This window comes from Aptenodytes patagonicus, chromosome 1 (assembly GCF_965638725.1).
Source record: "Aptenodytes patagonicus chromosome 1, bAptPat1.pri.cur, whole genome shotgun sequence".
Taxonomy (NCBI): Eukaryota; Metazoa; Chordata; class Aves; order Sphenisciformes; family Spheniscidae; genus Aptenodytes; species Aptenodytes patagonicus.
Genome location: NC_134949.1, coordinates 68,820,418 through 68,840,828, shown reverse-complemented (window position 1 = coordinate 68,840,828; position 20,411 = coordinate 68,820,418). Strand labels below are relative to the sequence as shown.

At 52.1% G+C, this 20,411-nt stretch overlaps 1 protein-coding gene across 3 annotated transcripts in view; it reads left to right on the top strand.

Moving 5' to 3' along the window:
* Window positions 1-223: 223 nt before the first annotated feature.
* Window positions 224-20,411, top strand: part of LOC143161760 (sodium- and chloride-dependent GABA transporter 2) — a 33,978-nt gene continuing 13,790 nt past the window's right edge. The window contains exons 1-7 of one of the 3 annotated variants that reach the window (XM_076340982.1): window positions 224-270; window positions 1,834-2,052; window positions 6,696-6,830; window positions 7,857-7,997; window positions 8,613-8,697; window positions 12,335-12,467; window positions 16,424-16,558. In XM_076340982.1, coding sequence (XP_076197097.1) covers window positions 1,839-2,052; window positions 6,696-6,830; window positions 7,857-7,997; window positions 8,613-8,697; window positions 12,335-12,467; window positions 16,424-16,558 — 843 coding nt within the window. In that variant the 5' untranslated portion in view covers window positions 224-270; window positions 1,834-1,838. Of the gene's footprint in view, window positions 271-1,798; window positions 2,053-6,695; window positions 6,831-7,856; window positions 7,998-8,612; window positions 8,698-12,334; window positions 12,468-16,423; window positions 16,559-20,411 lie in introns of those variants that run through there. The other 2 variants (XM_076340993.1, XM_076340972.1) reach the window with 2 other exon arrangements.

Sequence of the window (20,411 nt, the reverse complement as noted above, 5' to 3'; positions counted from 1 at the left end):
CGGTCCCTGGCCCGGGAGGGAGAGCACTGGCGGAGGCGGTGTGAGTCCTTCTCACAGGCGGGGGGAACGAGCCCCTTTGCACTGGCCATGAAATCAGTCATGTGTAGGTTTTTGTCCAGCCCTGGGGGGTGGGGGAAGGAATGTGGGTTGGGCGAAGTCTAGGATTACACCACCGCTGAATTTTTCTTTCCACACTTTAAATAGCCAGCACCTTTCGGTCCTGCCTTCGCGTCTCCCGTCGGCTCGCGCCCCAACAGCACCGTCCGCAAGGTAACACCTCTGCCCCTGTTTTCTTCTGCCCTGCTCCCCTCGTGCCCTGCACCCACTCGGGTCTGCCGTGGATGAGAGGTCACGGTGCGGTTTCTGCCTGTTTAATCATTTTCTAGCGTGGAGGGGTCCTCCCAGTCTGTCCTTGTGGCCGCTGTCAAACGCCTGCCAGTGTTTCTTGCTCCTCTTCACGTTCCAAAGTGTTTTATAGGGGACTAGGTAGGGGGAGGGGAGAGGTTGAAAGTGCTGCTTTGCCTTTTTTTTTTTCTCTCCCCGGATGGGGGAGAGTGTCATTTGCTGCCAGTGCCTTTTCCTGCTCTCCTGGCGAGGGAGTTGCAGGCGGGAATGAATGGCAGCGTTAGGCTGGGGCTGGGGGAGTTGCCTCTGCGGGACACGAGTGGGCTTGAGGGCTGGCACCGTGCGGAGGAAGGTGCCCTCCTTGGCACGAGGTCCTCAGCGATGCCAGCTTTGGCACTGGGCGTTGGTGGGAGCCGCAGTCCTCACCCTTTGCCCCGCAGGGCTTGGCAGCCAGGAGGGCATCCTGCCCACGAGGAACAGCCTCAAGTGCCCCCTGAGCCTCCTAAATGGCTGCAGCAGAGCTGGTGCCACCCATGCCTGTCTCCTCACTGTGCTCTGAGGCACCAGCTATGCACCAGCAGTCACGCTATGCCCTGGCTTTGCTGGGAGAAGAGGTGTACTCTTGGAGGTTTTTGGGGGAAGGTGGGACAGCAGGAGAGGTGCCCACCTACTCTGTGCTGATCTTCTACTTCTTTTAGCAGAGATCTGTTTAGAGACGGGAGAAGCTCTTGCGGTGCCAAAGCTTCCTGAGAGTGGTACTGTGGGGGGCCTCTGCAGGCAATGAGCAGATGTTTGGAGGGGCAGACCCTGGGAGAGGAGAGATCCCAGATGGCCGTGGCATCTGCAGTCTTTCTTTTTCTGCTATTAGAAGGATAGCACCATCCTGAAAAATCACCTTTTCTCACAGCCTAGTAGATTGCCAGGAACAGTTGCCATCACTGAAAGCAGAAACTTGTTTCCCTCTTATTTCAGTTTGTCCTCTTCCCACATCTACGGCTTCTGCGTGTTTTGTGGCTTTCATTACATGGTCTGTAAAACCAGACCTTGGTAAGCAGCAACGGGGGAGAAGAGAAACCCTTATAAAATATCTTGTCAAGTATTTGATCCCGCTCTCACCCCTCTCCAGCCCTAAGTCTGTTCCCAGTATCTGCTGCAGTGGGAGCTCCAGCCTGGCTGAGCCGCTGGGTCTTCTGTGTGACGCTGTGCTTAAAGGATGGGCTTCCAGAAGCAGGAGTGTTTTGAGATGAGTCAATTAAAAATAATGAAGCTGATAGCAGCTTTTAAGGACTAGTTTTGGACTAAGCAATGAAAATGCATGCATGCTCTTAGCGCCTCACTGCCAGCAGGAATCGGTGTAAGGAGCAAGAGAGGAACGTTTTGGCATGTGTGTGCACGTGCGTCCTCTCCCCTCTCTTGCCTCCCGTAGCCCAAATTTCTGCCTCATTGCATGGCTTGTGCTGAACGTAATGGAGGAAACTCCTTCTGAAGGTGGGATGGATTACAGAGTCCCCGGCGCCGTCAGCAATGGCGAAACAGTGCCTGCACACCCCGGCATGGAAAAGGAAGAGGAGGAGGAAGAGGAGGACCAGACCCTGGAGCGAGGGCAGTGGAACAACAAGCTGGAGTACGTCCTGTCTGTGGCTGGGGAGATCATCGGCCTGGGAAATGTCTGGCGTTTCCCCTACCTCTGCTACAAGAATGGCGGAGGTAAGTGCAGCCCTGGCCCCAGCCACCCCCAGGAGAGCCTGGTCACCAGCGTCCCTCCATGGTCCCTCCCGCCTCTGCGACATCCGTGCCTGGCCTTGCTCACCCCTGGCAGCAGCTTCTCAGCAATGCCCAAGTCATGAGCCTGAAGAGAGGATGCCAACCTGCCAGTGTAGTGCCACCATCTGGGCCGCAAGCTGGGGTTGTTTTGACCCGGTGGGACGTGGGTGACTGAGCGGCAATGTCCCAGGGTTTCTGGTGGCTGTAGCCATGTTTCCCTGAGGTGTGCGGAGCCCTGGTCCTGCTGGTGAGCTGGGTGGCCATCTGCAGGGGGAGGCAGGAGGAGCAGGGTGGGGGCTCGGCTCCCTGAGCAGTGTGACTCACTCCAGGTACCTCTTCCTTGAGGAGCACCAGGCACCCTGTGCAAATAAGATGGTGGGTCCTGGTGGCATAGCAGGGAGCGGTGCAGGAGGCCATGGGGCACCGATGTCTTTGCAGGCACTGTGAGGAGCTGCAGCATTTCCTGGAGTCTTAGGGGGCCTCTGAGGGGCTCTCGGCCACAGGTCCTGGTCTGGTGTCTGACCACGGAGGGATGTACCCCGGCGTGCTGGAGCCAGGTGGCAAGGACAGGGCAGAGTGAAGGGGTTTTCCTCGCCTCAGTGCAGAAGCACAGCACCCCTCCTGCACCCCACGGTGCCCCCTTGCCAGGGCTGTGAGGTCTGTGGAGGGACACGCTTGATGGAGAGAGAGAGGCAGCGAGGTGTTGCTGTTACCGGTGAGGTGCCAGCACATCGGTGCTGCTCAGGCTGTGCTGGGCAGTGACCGGTGGCCGATCCCTCGCAAGGCTGGGCTGCCCCACAGCTTGGCGGTGGAGCTGGGTTCGCTTTTGCAGGTGGAGGTTTGCTGTGGGCTTTTACAGGTGTTTGTGCCTGCTTTTAGTTTGTGGCTGCCTTTTAAGGGAGAAAACTGTTTAAAAAACCAAAAGCCTGAAGCTTTTCTCAAGTTTGGTTCAGTGGCACATGGAAAGAGGGAGTTGCTCTCCCTGTCTGGTGATTAATTGCTAATTGGACTCTCCGGAAGGGCAGGGGAGAGGGGAAACGACGCTTGCCTTGGAGCTGGCGGGGAGCGAACGCTGGGGACCCGGGGCTGAAATCCCCTGGCTTGAGCTTGGGGTAGTCTCATGGGCCTCACTAAACTGCTTTCATCCCAGTAGCATAAAAGAGGATTAACCGCTGTTTAGTTATTTTCATGCCGTGCTTTGCTCAGTGCTTGTTTCTTTTCACCAGGTGGTCAGGCGTTTTCTTTCCCTGTTGAAAAAGGAGGATTTTTCATGTTTTCCTTTTCCACGGGGAACGTTTCTTGGCTGCTTGCTGAGCCGTGTCTGCTCCCACTGCTGCACCCTTCCCGGGTGCCATCCCATCAGGGGGAGCGGGACCAGGGACCCTGTCCTGGCACCCCTTGCCTTGGGTGCCAGGGGAGAGCTCAGGGAGGGCTCTGGGGAAAGGGGAGCTGCCATGTGTGGTTGGACAGCAGAGGCAAGACCAAAGGGATTTCTCAGCCTTTTTTCCCCAAGAAATGGGCCTGAAGCAAAGCCCCATGAAGCGGCAGAGACTATGAACAGTTTGAAGTCTCAGGAAAATTTTTCATCTCTGGCCCCCTTCCCATGAGGTTGGAGAAAGGACAGTGCATGAGACTCTCATGCAGAGAGGAAAGCATTTCCCATATGGCTTCTCCTGGAGCAGGGCAGTGCAATGAGGCTGTGCAGGACTCGAGGCTCCCTCCTGCCTTGTGGAGCCCAGTCTACCCCAGCCGGTGCTGTATCAAATCCCTTGTAACACCTCAAGGTTAATTTTAAAAGCTGCCAGAGGTTTTGTCCTGTACTCCTTTGGGAAGGCTGGGCCATGCACTTGTTTCTCTGGTACTTCAATAAAGGTAAAGGACCTTTATTTAATTTCCAGCTCCAGGTCAATCATGGCCAGGCTACAACCATTAGCTCTTGTGCCAGCATTACCATCCGGCTGAAGTATCTCTGCCCTGCTGGATGACTCTTTCTCCCCCCACTGAATTATGTGTGGGCAGCAGTGATAACCGCTCGCGGCTCTTGCTTTGCTTGCCTAAATATCAGGCTCTTCACTAAAAAGGTATCTGCAAAATCTGAGTTATGTGAAGAGGGGCAGCTGGTCACTTTTCCTTTCTTTAGGGATATTTCCACATAACAAAGAAAGAGTAGTCCCTTACATATTTAGCACTCAATGTCTGATACCAAGGCCCTACATAGTGGAGGAAAAAAAAAACCAGAAAAGCAAAAAGATGTTCTTTTTACTCTCGTTCGCTCTTGCTTTCGCCTCCTGTGGCGGGGTCAGGCCCTTCCTGGGCAGGCTGGCCCCAACGATTGGGAAATACCGGGGAAGCCTGTCTGGTGGTGTGGCTGCCGTTGCCGCACCCCCTCCCCAGCGGTCCCCAAACCAGCCAGTCCCAAGGGCCCACCGCCGCCCCTGCACACGCAGAGGAGGAAGGGGCCATGGTGGTGGACACGTGCGGCAGTGTTTCCCCCTTCGCCTTCAACGGGGTTCACCCGCGGGGAGGGCGGACGGGGCCGGGCCGGAGGGACATCAGCCAGCGCTGGGGGGGCTGCTGAGGTGCACTGATGGGCCCCCGTCCGCACCGCAGCCCTCTGCCGCAGGCTGCCCTCCCTGCTGCCCCCCTCGCCAGAGTCATTGTGCAGGGCGGCTCTGCTGGGCGCCTCTCCTCGGCTTTTCCTCCTTGCAGTCCCTGCCTGAAGGCCGTCCTGCTTGCGCCCTTTCCTGCCTGTGTGGGCAAGCAACAGCCCTCTGCCAGCTGAAATGAGATGGGGAGTGGCGGTGGGGCTGGCGTCGGTGTCATCCCACCCTGCCTGTCACCCCATCTTGGGGGCAAGGGGAGCGGGGCAGATCACAGCCCCTGGCCCAAACATGTCTCTGCAAATCCCTCCTTCACCCCACCATAATTTTGCGTTATTTCACAGCTTGCATGTCAGGACCCTCCAGTTAGACTTCCAAAGCATGAAACCTGCCTGAAACCTGAGATAACCAGAGGTTCTGAGGAAAGTGACGGGCCAGACCACAGGCTGCAAATAAGGGAAACCCAGGCTGGAGAGCTTGACCTGCCACCTCAGAGACCTCCCCTGGAATCCCCTGGCTGCAGTTTAGTTAAATACAAACTTTTATGTGAGAATAATCTTTCTTGGAAATAGGCTCCACTTTTATGATAATATGATTACACACAAGTTGGGAGTTGAGGGGATGGTGTTGATGCAACCATTTCCCCTGCCCTTTGCCCTCACCAGCTTCTATTTACTGGTAGAGGGAGAGCATGTGGGTAGGTGCTCGTTGTTCTCCCGGGACTGCCAGGTATCAGCATCCCTTCAGCTGCTGTTTGCCCACAGGGAGCTGCCAAGATACTCTACCTGTGTATTTTGTTGATGGCATTTTTTTGCAAGAAGGGGAGGGCTGTGGCTCTGTACCCCGCTGGGATGAGCGCGGGGTGGGACTTCTGGCCGGTCCCTAAAGCCCCCCTTCTCTCTCCCTGCCCCTGCATGCTAGCTAAGCTTCTTAATGAAATCTCTTGGGTTTTGTGTTTACTTGTGCACTGGGATTGTTCTTTCCCATACACCCCCACCGACCTGACCCCAGAGCCAGTTAGCTTCTCACTGGCACAGAAAAGATCTATGAGGGAAAAATGAAGTTAGTGGCTGGCTCGGTTGCCACCTCCAACCCTGCGTGCCCCTCTGAGTCCACTGCAGCCCAGCTGCCGTTCTCTACTCGGGGCTACCCCTTTCCACGCCAGCTCCCCGTCCTGCTCTGTGTCCCTGCCGTTGCAGCAGGGCTTGAGCAGCTTCAGTGGCACGTGAGTGCAGCAGGGAGCGCAGACCATCTTGCAGGGCTGCCTCTTGTGCTCTGCGTGGTAAAAGCCATTACTACATTTAACATTAGCTTGGCGTAATCAAAAGCCTGATGCATTTTATCTCTCCCTGCCTGGTTTTATGACAGGGCTTGAACAGGAGGGCAGCCCTAGCTGCTGGCGCGAAGTACATACTTTCCTGCACTACTTGCTTTTCGTTTGCATGTCTGCTGCTTTTCAGTGAGCAAATGATTGAGCAAACCCACAGACTGGGTGAAGGTGTCAGTCTCTGTGTGCCCCTCAGTGCCTTGGTGTTGTCATCCATGGGCTTGTCAGCTTATTCAGTCAGAATAATCAATGTGAAAGGAGTCACCAACTTGATTAAAAGTCAGAATGGTTTTACAGCAGGGTGTTCTCCTGTATTTCTAGACAGTTATTGAGAACTTGTTTCACTCTCTTCTGCACAAAAATCAGTCCTAGAAAGTCTCCCCTCCCCTCCCCTCCCCTCCCCTCCCCTCCCCTCCCCTTTCCCTCTTTTCTAAATGTTGAGTTTCTCATGCAATCATATCACTCTGCAAGATGAAACGTGAGGAAAATCCCTTTTTCCTGGCATCTCATCTGTGGTTTTCCTGCCCCCGCAGCCCCCATCCCTCCCAGGCTGTCCACCCCCACCCCGGGAGGGACCTGCCTGGTGCCAGGTTGGAGACGGCCTGACGCCAGTCACCCCATGGGGCTTATTTTTCCTATCTGCTGCTTGAATCTGCCAGGTGCCTTCTTCATCCCCTACCTCATCTTCCTCTTCACCTGTGGGATTCCCGTCTTCTTCCTGGAGACAGCGCTGGGGCAGTACACCAGCCAGGGAGGGGTGACAGCCTGGCGCAGGATCTGTCCCCTCTTCGAAGGTGAGTGGGGTGAGCCTGGGAGGGCATGGCGAGGTGGGGGGACCACGGGGCCCTGGGTGGATGAGCGATGATGCCTCTTCCCACAGCCTGGATCGTTACATACCTCCATACATCCGCTGCCCACGCCTGGGGATCCCAGCCTGGGAGGACCACCGGCTGCCCCCTTTCCAAAATCACGCTGGGAAAATTGATCGCCGTTCTCACCAAACAGTTCCCATCGTTATGTTGCATCCCGGTTTCCTTCTTCATGGCCATGGCTCTGGCCAGGAGCTTTGCACCCAAACAAGGTTGTCCTCCAACAGCTAAATAATGAAAATGCTTCTGGTGGTTATGAGGAACCTAAAACATACTACTATTTATTTAAGTCAATGCTATGTCATTTTCCCGAGTTTGCAGATGGCTTAAAACCTCAGTGGTGAAAGGTGTCAGCCGTCTTAATAAATCGTTAGCAGTCAGATCCACTTCTAGCACTGTTTCAGCACAGTCATCCAGCCTCAAGCCACTTTCCATGATTTCTCTGAAAGTCTCAGTTGCCTTCTCCCCACGTACCAAAACCTTTAGATGCTCCTCCAGCACCTCCCAGGGAAGGTGTGTGATGTTAATACAAAAGCTTCCCAAACAAAAGTGAAAAGGAATGAGCGAACAAAATAAAAAGTGAATTTTGGTAGAAGAGGTGTTATTCAGCACCATCATATGTTTCTGATCCTTTGGGTGGCTTTCCAACTATAATCTGCCCATCCCCTGCCCAGACTCCCTCCCATTGCCACCCTTTCACCAGGGAAGGCTGTGATGCGGTGGCAGGAAGAGGGGGTCCCTGGGACCCCTGCTTGGACCCCTGCTGATGCGGCACAGTGGGCTTTGGGGAGGGGATGATGGCTCTGGTGGCCGCCTCACTGGCATTCATCCGGCAGTACGGTCAAAATGCAGAGCGGCAGATGAAAACGTTGGGTGAGCACCTCCCAAGGGGAGTCCTGTTCCCGTCCCCCGGCGCGTGGGTCACCTGCCTTTGGGGCTCGCTTTCTGCAGGAATTGGCTACGCCTCACAGGTTATCGTCGTACTGCTGAACTTCTACTACATCATTGTCCTGGCCTGGGCCTTGTTTTATCTCTTCAGTTCGTTCACCATCGACCTTCCCTGGGGCAGCTGTGACCATGAGTGGAACACAGGTGGGTGTGGAGCCCCCTCCCAATCCTCCAGTGGCTCCTGGCTGAGGAAAACCTGCTGCTGCCCAGGGCCAAACCTCAGGAGAGTGGCTTGCCCCTGCATGGGTGGGACTGTTGGTCATAGGGGTGGGGAGTGCTGGGTCACTGCAGTGCTGCTGGCACTTTTGGGGAAGAGGCTCGGTTGATCTGGGTCTTTGCTAGAGAGCACCAGTGCTGGCACTGCCCAACCACTTGCAGCACCCGGCCAAGTGCCGTGCAGTGGTGGCCTCCCTGGTGGCTCCTGCTCTGGGCTCCAGCCACCGTGGGCACCTTCCTTCTTGGTATCTTCCAGTCATCCTGTGCTGTGTGTTAGCCATAGACCCAGTGCTGGTTGGGACTGCTCACCACGCCCACTGGAAGGAAAAATTAAATGCCATCGTCTTAATTGTCATAGGTTTCTTGCCAGCCTTACCCTGGAGGTGACTCCTTTTGTCCATCTTTGGGACTATATAAAATTTGTCTCAGAGTCAATGTCAATGGGTGTTGACACTGTGGCTGGAAAGGGAGGGATTTTTCAGATCCTCCGGTACTCCAGCCACTGCTACTTATGCTCCCTCTCTCCCTGGGCCTCTCCCTCAGGGAACTGCATGGAGCTCCAGAAGGCGAACTCGACGCTCAACATGACCAGCGAAAACGCCACCTCCCCTGTCATCGAGTTCTGGGAGTAAGTAAAGGACAGGCCTGTACCCCCCTTTCCTCTGGGACATACCTTCCCTGGACAAGGAACAAACCCTGCAGCAGCATGTCCTGTTAACCCATCCTTGCCAGAAAAGGACACAAGAGAGGAAGCTGGGCAGGTCAGAGTGAAGGCTCTCAGGGACAGCACCATCAGTCAAGGGTAACACCTCTGGGCTCGTGGTGTTTGTCTGGAGCTGTGCTGGCATGCCTCAGAGCCATCTGACTTTGTCCTTCTCTGATGCTATATTCCTGTCCCTCTGGACCTTTTGGGCTTCTCGGTCTCACTGACCTCAATGATGGCTAGCTGACTGTGCAAGACCTTACCTTACCGATGCTATGCCTCCTTTGGTCCTTGATATTTCATTTATTGTCCTTTTATTCCTTATTCCTCCATTGCTGTTGCACTCTCCCTTTCTCCCTTTGTGCTGCTCCTCTCCCTGCCTCCTCCCTTTTTCTTTATTGCCAGCTGTGAACTTCCTTATACAGTTGTTTCCTCCTGCAGCGTAGGTGAATTGGCTGCATATTCCCCATCCTGAAGCTTTGGTTCAGACTTACCCAGGGTGCAAACCTCAATAAAATTAGTGGCACTCCCTCAGGGTATAGTGGCCATTACCCTATGGTTTGGATTACAGTTTGTATATCTGCTGGATTATCCATTGCTCTTGTTCTGTTCGGAGTAGTCTGCCCCATGCTATCCTTGACCTGCCTGGTGGCTGCATCCAGTGTAACTGTGCTCAGGACATGCGTGCCAAGACTATAGGTGGGAGTGGGGTGAGATCTGTGGTGATCCACAAAGCAGCAGCTCTGCGAAGCATTTTTGTCTGCGTGTTTTGCAAGCTGCAGTGTGTTCAGCTGTTGAAAAGGAGACATTAAAGCCCTGTGATGCACTGCAGGAGTCCATGCTGGTGATCATAGAATCATAGAATCATTAAGGTTGGAAAAGACCTCTAAGATCATCCAGTCCAACTGTCAACCCAACACCACCATGCCCACTAAACCATGTCCCTAAGCGCCTCATCTACTCGTCTTTTAAATACTTCCAGGGATGGGGACTCAACCACTTCCCTGGGCAGCCTGTTCCAATGTTTCACCACTCTTTCAGTAAAGAAATTTTTCCTCATGTCCAATCTAAACCTCCACTGGCGCAACTTGAGGCCATTTCCTCTTGTCCTATCGCTTGTTACTTGGGAGAAGAGACCGACACCCACCTCACTACAACCTCCTTTCACGTAGTTGTAGAGAGCGATGAGGTCTCCCCTGAGCCTCCTTTTCTGCAGGCTAAACAACCCCAGTTCCCTCAGCCGCTCCTCATAAGACTTGTTCTCCAGACCCTTCACCAGCTTCATTGCCCTTCTCTGGACACGCTCCAGCACCTCAACGTCCTTCTTGTAGTGAGGGGCCCAAAACTGAACACAGTATTCGAGGTGCGGCCTCACCAGGGCCGAGTACAGGGGCACGATCACTTCCCTACTCCTGCTGGCCACACTATTTCTGATACAGGCCAGGATGCCATTGGCCTTCTTGGCCGCCTGGGCACACTGCCAGTGTGATGCAGTAGGTGATCTCTTTCCTTTGAATCCATGCTGCTGTGTGATACCAGCATGTTCCCAGGAGGCTCTGGCATGGTGGGTGGTGGCTTTTGTATGTGGGCTAGTCTTCATCTGAAAAATCGAAAAAGAGGTGATGTTTTCACTTTAGAGTGACTAATATGCAAGCTATCCTGAGGAGAGAAACTCACCAAAATAAAAATGAAGTGCTAGGGTCAGCTTACTTCACGCTGAAATTTGCTCCCTCATTTTCATTGTTTTCTCCCCTTATGTTAGTTACTCTGAGGTACAGAGTAGCTTTATTTCTGGCATGAAGGCACAGGCCTGTTGGCTTGGGATCTCTGATGATCCTCAGCATCTCCTGGGAGAACAGGCCCAGTTAAGCACTGAGCCCTGGCTAATAGACTGTGCAAGTAACCCCTCTGCTGCCACTGTGAATTTCCCTTGTGCGTTTAGATGGATGAAGGGCTCTGCCCTTGCTGCCCTCAGCAGCGCTGCTGGGTGCTGTCAGCGCGCAGAGCACACAGTACCTCCAGGGCATCCCCGGCTCAGCACAGGGATGCTGTTTTTAAACTTTACAGTTTTTAAATGTTCTTTCTCTCTTGTGTGCTCTCTGATCCCGCACTCTCCCTCTGCCTGCTGCTCACGTGGTTAGATGGTGGCCTGCTTTAGACTGCTTTTCCTGAGGCTGGCTGCTGGAAAAGTTGATGTTCCCATCACTGCTGTGACCATCCCTGTGTTATTGGGGAATAAACACACGGGACTGGAAATTTCCACTGTCCATTGCTTCCAATGCAGCATCTGTTCCTGCCCTCCCTGGGCTGGGAGGTAGGAGGCCACCGTTTCCTTGAGAAGCACTGACCTGCCAGTGGGCTGATGGCACGTTTCTGAGGCCTCTTTTGGCTTCAGTACAGCGCCCAGTTTGTTACGGTCCGCTGACACCCTTTCCCCACTAGTTACAGAGTCCACGTCCTTAGAAGCAGGCAAAGAGCAACATGACAAAACGTATCTGGCGGAGCAGTGTGATTTTTCTGACCCCTCTCTCATCCTCTCAATCGTGCGAGGCTGTGGGGCAGGAAAGGAGGCAGTGTGTCTTAGACTGCGGTTCTCCAGGAGCATGACTTTTATTTTGGGATAATGGCTGTGTTTTGCAGCAGGGCGGGCATTGCTGCTGGGCTCCAGGGTAGCGCATGTCCCTCTCTGCGTGTCTCAGGCTTGGGGTTTTGGGACTGCACCACGGTGTTTCAAACTCGGATCCATCTGAGCGGTGTAGGAGATGGAGGAGGCTGAGTCCTTACTTCTGCAAGTGATGAGGAAGATTTGACATACACATGACATGGAAAGCTGCTATATGGCCAGGGTGAGACCATAAGACCTTAGCTGAACCAAGGTCCATCTAGCCCAGGATCCTACCTCCACACTGGCTGAAAGAGGATGCCCAAGGTGGCCTCTTCTGACTGTGCAACGGGGATTATTGTGGTCCTGGTTGGGTCTTAGTCATGGTATGGGATGCTATGCTGCTCTGAGTCCTGAGGTCAAATATGTAGCTGCTCCTAAAGACAGAAGCGTGCTATGGAGAGGTGGTTGGACAGCATTGCTTCTTGGGTGGTCCTGATGGGTTCTGCATGGTAAGTGCAATGTATCATTCACTTTGAGGTTTGAAGCATGTCAGAAATGTAGGTGAACTTTGTAATGTGCATGAAAAAGGCCCAGGTAGAGCTTGTGTGTGCAAAGTGCTGCATGTTCTTGCAGAGAGAGAGCTCTTACCCTAGAGGACAAGAGAGATGAAGGGTGGGAGGAGGACAGGAGAAGAAATGTCTTGGCCCAACAGGCCAGCACTGGAGCGAGTGTAGAAGAAGTGTCCACGCGTGATCTGTCAGGCTGGTAGTACTTTTAAGAGGGGAGCACTGCTTGATTCCTCTGAGGCTTGCAGCTCAGACCTGGGCCTTGTTAGTAAGACAGCTCTTCTCCCCAGAGCCATCAGGTGCTGTGGAGGTGTGGTGAGAACCAGCGTGGTGTTGGGAACGTTAGTGGCCAACATCCACTTGGATGTTCCTTTGCTTCCCCCCAATGCAGGAGGAGGGTGCTAAAGATTTCCGATGGCATCCAGCACCTGGGCAGCCTGCGCTGGGAGCTGGCTCTGTGTCTCTTGCTGGCGTGGATCATCTGTTACTTCTGCATTTGGAAAGGGGTCAAGTCCACAGGCAAGGTGAGTCCTTCGTTCAGATCAAGCCTCTTCCCTTGATCACAGCTGGAGCGCTTGATCTACTCACCTTTTGCATGTTTAGAGAGGTCCTAGGGATCCCCTGGGAACCAGCCGCTGAATAAGGTGGCAGGAGTCTGTGGGGTTCAACTTGCAGTGGGAGTGTGAGCCAGGCTCTGTGTTTTGGGTAGAAAAGGATGAGAGCACTGAGATGTCTCAGAGCATTAACTTCCAGGATGTATATCCCCATCTGGTCCCTCGCCATCCACAGGCCCGGGAGACCCTGCAGTCTTCCTATTTATGGGGTGGTTGCATATTCCTTTCCCTCCCGCCACAGTGTGAGCAAGCAGCATGTTTTTGCCTCTGCTGGCAAGTGCAGCTAGAAAATCTTCAAATTCACTAGATAGTAACGAAGGTAACTCTGATGGCCTCAAAGCCCTCTCTGCCTCACTGCCATGGGGATCTTCTTTTTTTCTCCTTGTTCGTCCCAACTCTTCCTGCAGTTGCTGTATTCCCCAGAAATAAAGGTCTCCTTTTTTTTCCCCACGCTAGTCACCACAAAGGTATTTCTTTGAATGCTTCTGGGAAGGGTTGGTGTGACTGTCCAGCTCCATCCATGCTCCCTCTGTTGCAGAGTGTGCCACTGCCATTTGCACTGACCCCATTAGTTTCTGCTACTGCCTCCTGACCCGTTCCCAGCCAGCTTTGTCTGGAGCCAGCAAGAACAGATGGAAATGGAAAGGTTTAGTATGTTATCTAAATGGCGTCTTCTCTGCATGCTTGGAACAAGACATCATGTCTGATGGGGTGTAAATTTTAGCTGCATCCATTTCCATCAAGTTGATGGCATGGATGTTAGCAGTTTCCCCTGCTTCCAGAATGGTCTGGGATTATGAAACATGACAGGGAAATCAAGCAGCTTGCAGAAATGATGTTTTCTGGTTTCCATGGAGTAAAATTAGAAGAAAAGAGCAACTGCTTGCCGTGGTGGCCTGGTAAAAGAAAGCAGAGGCAGTCTAATAACAGCAAATATGATACTAAGACACAGCAAACATAGTGTGGGACGTGCTAAGAACAAATTCAATCTATTTTAGATACAAGTTCTAGGTTAAATGCATGTGCTTTTTAGCAAAAAGAACTAGCAATGGTGAGATCTTATCTTCTTGAAAACGGAAATCTTCTTCCAGTAAAGCAACAGTGTCCATAGGTTTATCAACCCTCCGCATATTTAATAATCCAGCTAAAATGATGGCTGTGGGAATACAATCCCACTGGGGAAGAGATATACCTTAGTCCTGAGGATTTGCCTGTGAAGGGGCAAACACCATGAGCTGAAATCACGCTACTTGGAACCGCAGCAGCGGTTCGCATCCTCCGACACGGGGACTGCCCATCCCCGAGGAGCGCTCACAGATGCAGGACGTTGTCACAGATGGAACCACTTTGCCAAGGCATGTGGATCAGATTCAAATAAAACCCTGGATGTTGTTGACCAGCATGTGACAGAATGATCACACTGATCCCAGCAAGGTTCCTAGTGATGTAGTTAGTGCTAACAATGCCCGAGAAATAAAAAGATTGGGTTTGAGCCAAGCACTGAGTAATATCTCATTGGATCCAGATGTCCCTGTTGTTAGATAGAAGTTTGGCACTCTTAATCCAGCAAAACATTCTCCAAATTCAGGCCTCTGGTCTCAGTGCAGATGTGAGTGACTGCTGAGTGAAAAGCTTAACACGCTAGTTCGTGCAGGCTGTAAAGCACATAGGACGTTACCAAAATGTGAATCCAAATCATACGCCAGACAACTACCAGTTTGTATTCTGAGCTCCTAAAACTGATGTTATTTAGAGATCCAGCCAAGAATGTGCAAACTGGCATCCTGGAAGAACGTGCACTAGGGTTCAAAGGCAATGGGTTGTTTTTATGATTTTTGTTTTTACTCTTGCTTTCATGATAAATACAGGGATGATTGTTAAACTCGCAGGGTCTGCAGATTTGATTAACTGTCAATGAAAAGCTCTAAATCAGAGACTCCTTGAAAATTTGAGAATGAGATAAATGATGGTGTTTGCCTGTGTTGAAAGACGCTGTCCCTGGGTTCCTTCAATGTTCAGGATGCAGATACAGAGGGACAGGGATGGATCTGGTCACACAGACATCTCAGGCAACCATGAGCCCCAGCAAGGAGGTGTTTTTCACCGACCTCTGTGGCATTCCCATGGCATCACCCAAGACTGCCATGATATATAGAGCAGGGCACATGAAATGCATAGAAAACCTGGAGCTGCAGACAGAGATGATAATGTAGTAGTGTGGTTTTTCAAGGGTGGGATATCTCTGAAATCCTTCTGTCCTTCTGCATTACAAAACTGAATCACCGAAGAGTGTGTATCTTGACTCAGAGGATGACTCGCATTGCAGCGTCAGGTGCTTTGGATGTTGCTTTATTCACATGGAGTACATCGGAGTGGATCCAGAAAAAATCTCCTTTTGAATCACTGCTCAGATCGTGAGGCTTACCCTGGGGCAGAGCGGAAGTGGTCATACTGTCCAGGGAAATCACACGCTCGTTCTTAGTAGGACCTCCTCTAACGCAGAAACTGCTGTAGCTGTGGCAGAACCTGCAACCCCAGCTCAGGGATGGTGGGCTTTAGGTGGATTTTGAAACAACTCATTCTGGATGGAAGGGCAGGTGTGAGAAATAGATCAGTTCACATCATTACATTTTGCAGTTCCTCCAGAGATGAGCTTTAGCTCTCTGGTGCGTAACTGCCAAAGCTGAGAAAAGAGCTGTAGGGTAGCATTCAGGTGAAGCGTGCTGATGCGAATCCTCACTCAGCACGTCCTCGCAGGAAAAACCTGAAGCAGCAACATTTCTTTTTTGGCCTAGCATGATACAACGGACTGAACAACTTTTTTTCAAGGTGGTCAATAAGTCTTTGAAGGTATGGGAGCAATGCAAAGGGATTAATGACACTACTGGGGAGGCTGCATGAGCCCTTGATAATCAGTATTTTTGTGGGGGAAACACAGACTACAATGTGTTGTTTTTGTGGCACGCTACACCAGTTAGCCTGAACAGTCCTGGTATTACCCTGATAATCCCCAAATTGAATGTTATATTTACCAGACGTGGAGTCCCTGAAAGGATTAGCTGACACTGGCCTGCAGCATTCCCCCAAGGGACGTGGCTCCTTTGCTAGAGGAAGGGATTTCAACCCTATCTGAGTACATCTGCATTGCTCATGGGGCTAGGGATGTAAAAAGCAAGAGGACACAGGTTAAAGGTCCTGTTTGGGTCTGCGTCCTTGGTGGCAAGTCTGAGACATGCTGCTCTGCTCTGCCTGAAATGCCCGTGTTGTGTATTTGAACAGGGGTCAGTCAGAGGCAGCCGCTGCGAGTCACTGCAGTGGGGAGCGGTGGGCACAAGCCAGTTGCCAGTGCCAGCCCTGAGTGGGGGACCCCCAGTGTTGTCCCTCGTGGTCCTTCAGTAGCAATCACGTTTCAAGGTGTATCTTTTATCTGCACACCCCTTCGCCCTTGCCACTAAATGCTGCGGAGAAGAGACTTTCTGTGTGTGACTCAGACTCTATTTGGGGTAGGGATGTGCAGAGGGATACTGGGGGCAGTTCCTTCTCCGATGCACATAGATATTACACCACTGGCTTCAGCAGAGCTACTCTGACTCCAACCTGGTGACAGCCTGGCTCAGGGTCTGGATTGCTCTTAGGTTTTCTCTGGCTCCAGACACACCATGGCATGTCACGGGTTTCCTGGGCACATTTTAAAATGCATTTATTTCTACTGCAGGCGACAGCAAGGTGCTCGGTGAGGCAGCCTGATCCGTCCCCTGCCGCTGCCCATCTCCCCCAGCCTGGGGGTCGGTGCTGTGGTGTCGGCTGGCGCTGTGTGCTCTGGCCCACGCTGCTCGCTCACGCTTGTCCCTTCCTCCTCCTCCCAGGTGGTGTATTTCACAGCCACATTCCCATACCTCATGCTGGTCGTTCTGCTGATCAGGGGAGTCTCCCTGCCTGGGGCGTCCCAGGGAATCCTGTTTTACCTTTATCCAGACCTCAGTCGCCTCGGGGACCCCCAGGTAAGGTGGAGAGGGGATCGAATGGCTGAGCTGTGCTTGCATGGATATCTGTGGCTGTCCTCTCTCCCTCCTTTTTCTTTTCTCACTCTCTTTCTTCCAATTTCTTCTTTCTGTATCCTCTTTTTCCCATCTGTGGGCATAAGGCAGGGCTGTGATATCAGTGCGTACTCTGGCGGTCCCGTGCTCTCTTGACCTCAGCCTTCACCTGTGCTGTTACCTTATTTTCTAGTCTGAGTTGGGTCTGAATTGCCCAAGGGTATGGGCAGTGAGATTTAACCCTTCATCACGAGTGGCACCAGCCATCCCCCAATTTCTTGGGGAGACTCCTGTGCTGCGGAGGCAGCCTGTGCATGGGGTGCTGCTCTGCACCGTGCCAGCAGCTTGTGGGGATGAGTCCTGCTCTCGGCATGCTTGCTCTGGCTTCCCTGAGAAGCATGCTGGATGCATGGATGGCGGGAGCCATGGCATGCTGCAGCAGTTCCCCGGGACCCGGCCGCCCTCCTTGCCTCCCCGTTCCCGGTGAGAAATTCCTGCCTGTCTGACAGGAGGGTCAGTGCCCGACTGCTGCTTTTAATCTCTCTGGGACAAGTTCTTCCACGTTAAATCCTGGCTCCAGCTGAGCTGCTGTACCAGCCTTTGTGTGAAGGTGTTTCCAAAGGAGATTAAAGGGTGCCTGCCTGGAAAATAGGCCAGCAAAACCCTTCGTAACCCCATTAACTCTTTCTGGTCTAGCCCAAATGCTGCCTTGGTTGTTAATTTTGCAAACGGGGGCATAAGTGTTGGGGGAAGAATGGCTCCGGCTGATCCTGCCCTCCCTGATGGAGGAGAAAGGAACTCTGTGGGTGGGGGTAGCAGCATCTCAGGGGCCGCTGGGTGGCATCCCTGGGTCCCGCCTGTGCCACGGGTGCAGTGTGGCTCTGTGCAAGTCAGTTTGACTTACAGCTTCCGATCCGGGGAGCTAAACATGAGTGTCCGGTTTCCGGCTCCAGGCAGTCTGGTTTTTATCACGGGAAGGACTTGGAGTTCCTGCTCAGCCTTCTGGAAGTCGCTCTCTGGTCAAGGCTGCTCCTGAGCAGGGGGTGAAAAGCCTCATTTTGCAGCACTGGCTGCTCTCTTGCTCCCTCGGTTTGCCTGTGGACAGGAGGTGGGTAGGACAGCTGCTCCTCAGTGTGAAGGTGCAGCAAGGCTTGGAAGGGGGTGAGGACAGGTCTGTGTTTGCAGTGTTTGTGGCTCCATTTGTGCGAGAGACCTCTGAAATAAAATAACATTTTCAAATGGTGCTCATTCACTTATGAAAAGTCTTGTTGTTACTGTGGCTGTGTCGCCCAGGGGACTGAATTAAACCACTTCAAGCATGGCACGGTTTTGCTGGTACTAGCTGTGTCCTCATTAGGTCTGTCCTGGCAAACTTTTCCAATTACAGCCTGAGCTTTAGAAGCACAGCTTCCTTCCAGCCTGGAAAATGCTAATGCGCTGGTGGAAGGGCAGAGTAACCCTTCAGAGCAAGAGGATGGCTTATCCTCGGCTGGGGGAGGAAAACTTGCTCCTCCCTCCCTGACTCCATCATTCCCCGATTAATGCTTCATTTCTGCAGGAGAAATGCAGGAGTCGGTAGCAGTGGCTGCCTTCCTCCAGCATGCTTTAACCATCCTACTGAAGCAAGTAGCGGGGCTCGGGGTTTCTCTTGCATTTTCCCATCAGAGAGGGAAGGGAAGGGTTAGTGCCCCAAGCCCCAGACGTGCGGCTGTCCCCCCCTCTCTCTGTGCAGGGACAGCGTGAGTCCTGCCAGCCCGTCGGGGCCAAGTCGATTATAATTGATTTGCGCTCAGAGGACAGCGAGCTGTAATTGTTTACCCGCCAGTCCTGCACTGCCCAGAAAAATGGAAGATTCTTTAGTGCCTGGGAAGGGATTCTGGAAATTAAAAAAAAAAATAATTAAAAATACCCTCTCCAGTCTGAGCCTTATGATAAGGCATCTCAAGGGGAGGTTTAAACAAAGGGCAAACAATATACAAGGAGACAAAATAAAAACTCCTTTAAAGGATATGAAAAACTAGGTGAAAAGAGGGGATTAATTATTTAGCAGATTCTACCAGGGGAGCAGCAGCAGCCAAGACGTGATTAAGTGTCAGAATATCAGACTGGTGTGTGGAAATCATTGCTTTTCACTTGCCAAATGACCTTGGACAGAACTGGGAAGTCCTGCCTATGAGAGCTCAAGCTAGCTGATTGATGGTGGTCTTTTCTGGCCATGAAGTCTACAATGCCCTAAATCTTCCTGCACCTTCATTTGCTAAATCTATGAAATGCTTATAATTAAAACGGTAAATAAAATGCATTTGATAAGTAGATCAGACTATACAGAGAAACTGCCAAACAAAAGTTTTGAATAATGAAGTCCAGTTCTGCTCAGATACAAGCAGATAACAGCAAAACTGCCAAAGAAATCATCTATTTTGAACCATATGCCCCCAGACTAAGAAATCAAAAAAAGCAACCCTGTAGTTTGTTTTTTATTTGTATAATATTTAGTATGTGTGATGTATATATTTAGTATGATGTTAGCATGCCAGCCATTACTAGGCCCAAATTTTTTTCCCCCTCCTTGATTGCATTTTCTGTGCTCCAGAAGGTTCCTGCTTATTTCATAGCGTGGGTTGTGTTTTAACCGAAAGGGGGTCTCGGGGTTGTTCACCATTTCCCCTTTTGATCATTCCGCCCTTTGCAATTAACTTTGTGGCAATTTTATCAATTGTTTATTTCACTAGATAACGCTGGGGATTTACAGATGTAATTAAGGAGAGGGATGCACAGTGTGATCCACTAGCGGGAAGCTGAAGCGAGAGGAATTCAGAGTAGAAATAAGGTTTAAGCGTGGGAAAGTTGTCATTAGAAGAACTTTTCTCAGGTGCTGGCAGGCTCTCCGTCGCTTGATGCTTTCATACCACGACCAGACATCGTTTTAATAGACAGATTTAAAGAGAGGACTGATGGGCTTGGTGCAGAAAGTGCCAGCAGTGTGTTTGGGTTTGCTTTAAAGAGAAGAAATGTAATGGTCTCCTTTCACTCTGCTATCAAGTTTCAAGCGATTTTAGCTGAATTTCATTAGATTTAGGGAGTAAGAATGAAGAAGGAGTAAGTTCAGCAGCCTCTGAGCATTTCCCTCTCTGGAAAAGCAGCAAATGTTTCTCAAAACCTCCCACTTTTGTTTTCCTCTTGAAATTTCCAGAAAACCCACCACCTTGCTGTATGTGCTTGTACTTTATCCAGTCTTTATATAAAGGAAGAACTTTCTATGATGACCTGCTTTCCACCCAGCCCAGCCGTGCCGAAGGCCCCGTCGGGGGCTGTACCCCTGTTCCTGGGGGCAGGGAAGCTCCGGCGGTGCCGAGGACCAGCAGAAGACCCACAGCTCTGCAGACACCCCGTAAGCAGTCCCCACCGCCGCACCGGACACCTGACCCTGCACAGTGCCGTGCTGGGACGCCCTGACTTGCTCTGCGCAGCTAAATTCAGAGCATTACCTTCATCCAGTCTCTGCTTCTCATTGTCTCTCCCTCTTTTCAAATAACCTTCCCTATGTCCCTTTCATTTTCTTTCACCCATTTCCCTGGAGGTTGCTTTTTGGAGCAGTGTTTGCCCCTGCAGAGTCCCCACAGGCTCCTGCTTCCTGATGGATGCGGCAGGAAGCGGAGGCAAGAGATGAAGATGCCCCCAGCAATTCGGGGGGCTGCCTGCTGTGCCCATGGCCAGAAAGGGAGGCTGCCGGGGTCCAGCTCACAGTTTGCACCGGAGTAACTCTCGCTGCTGAGGCTGCGCTGAGGATAAGCCCCTTGGGCCACCACAGGGAGGA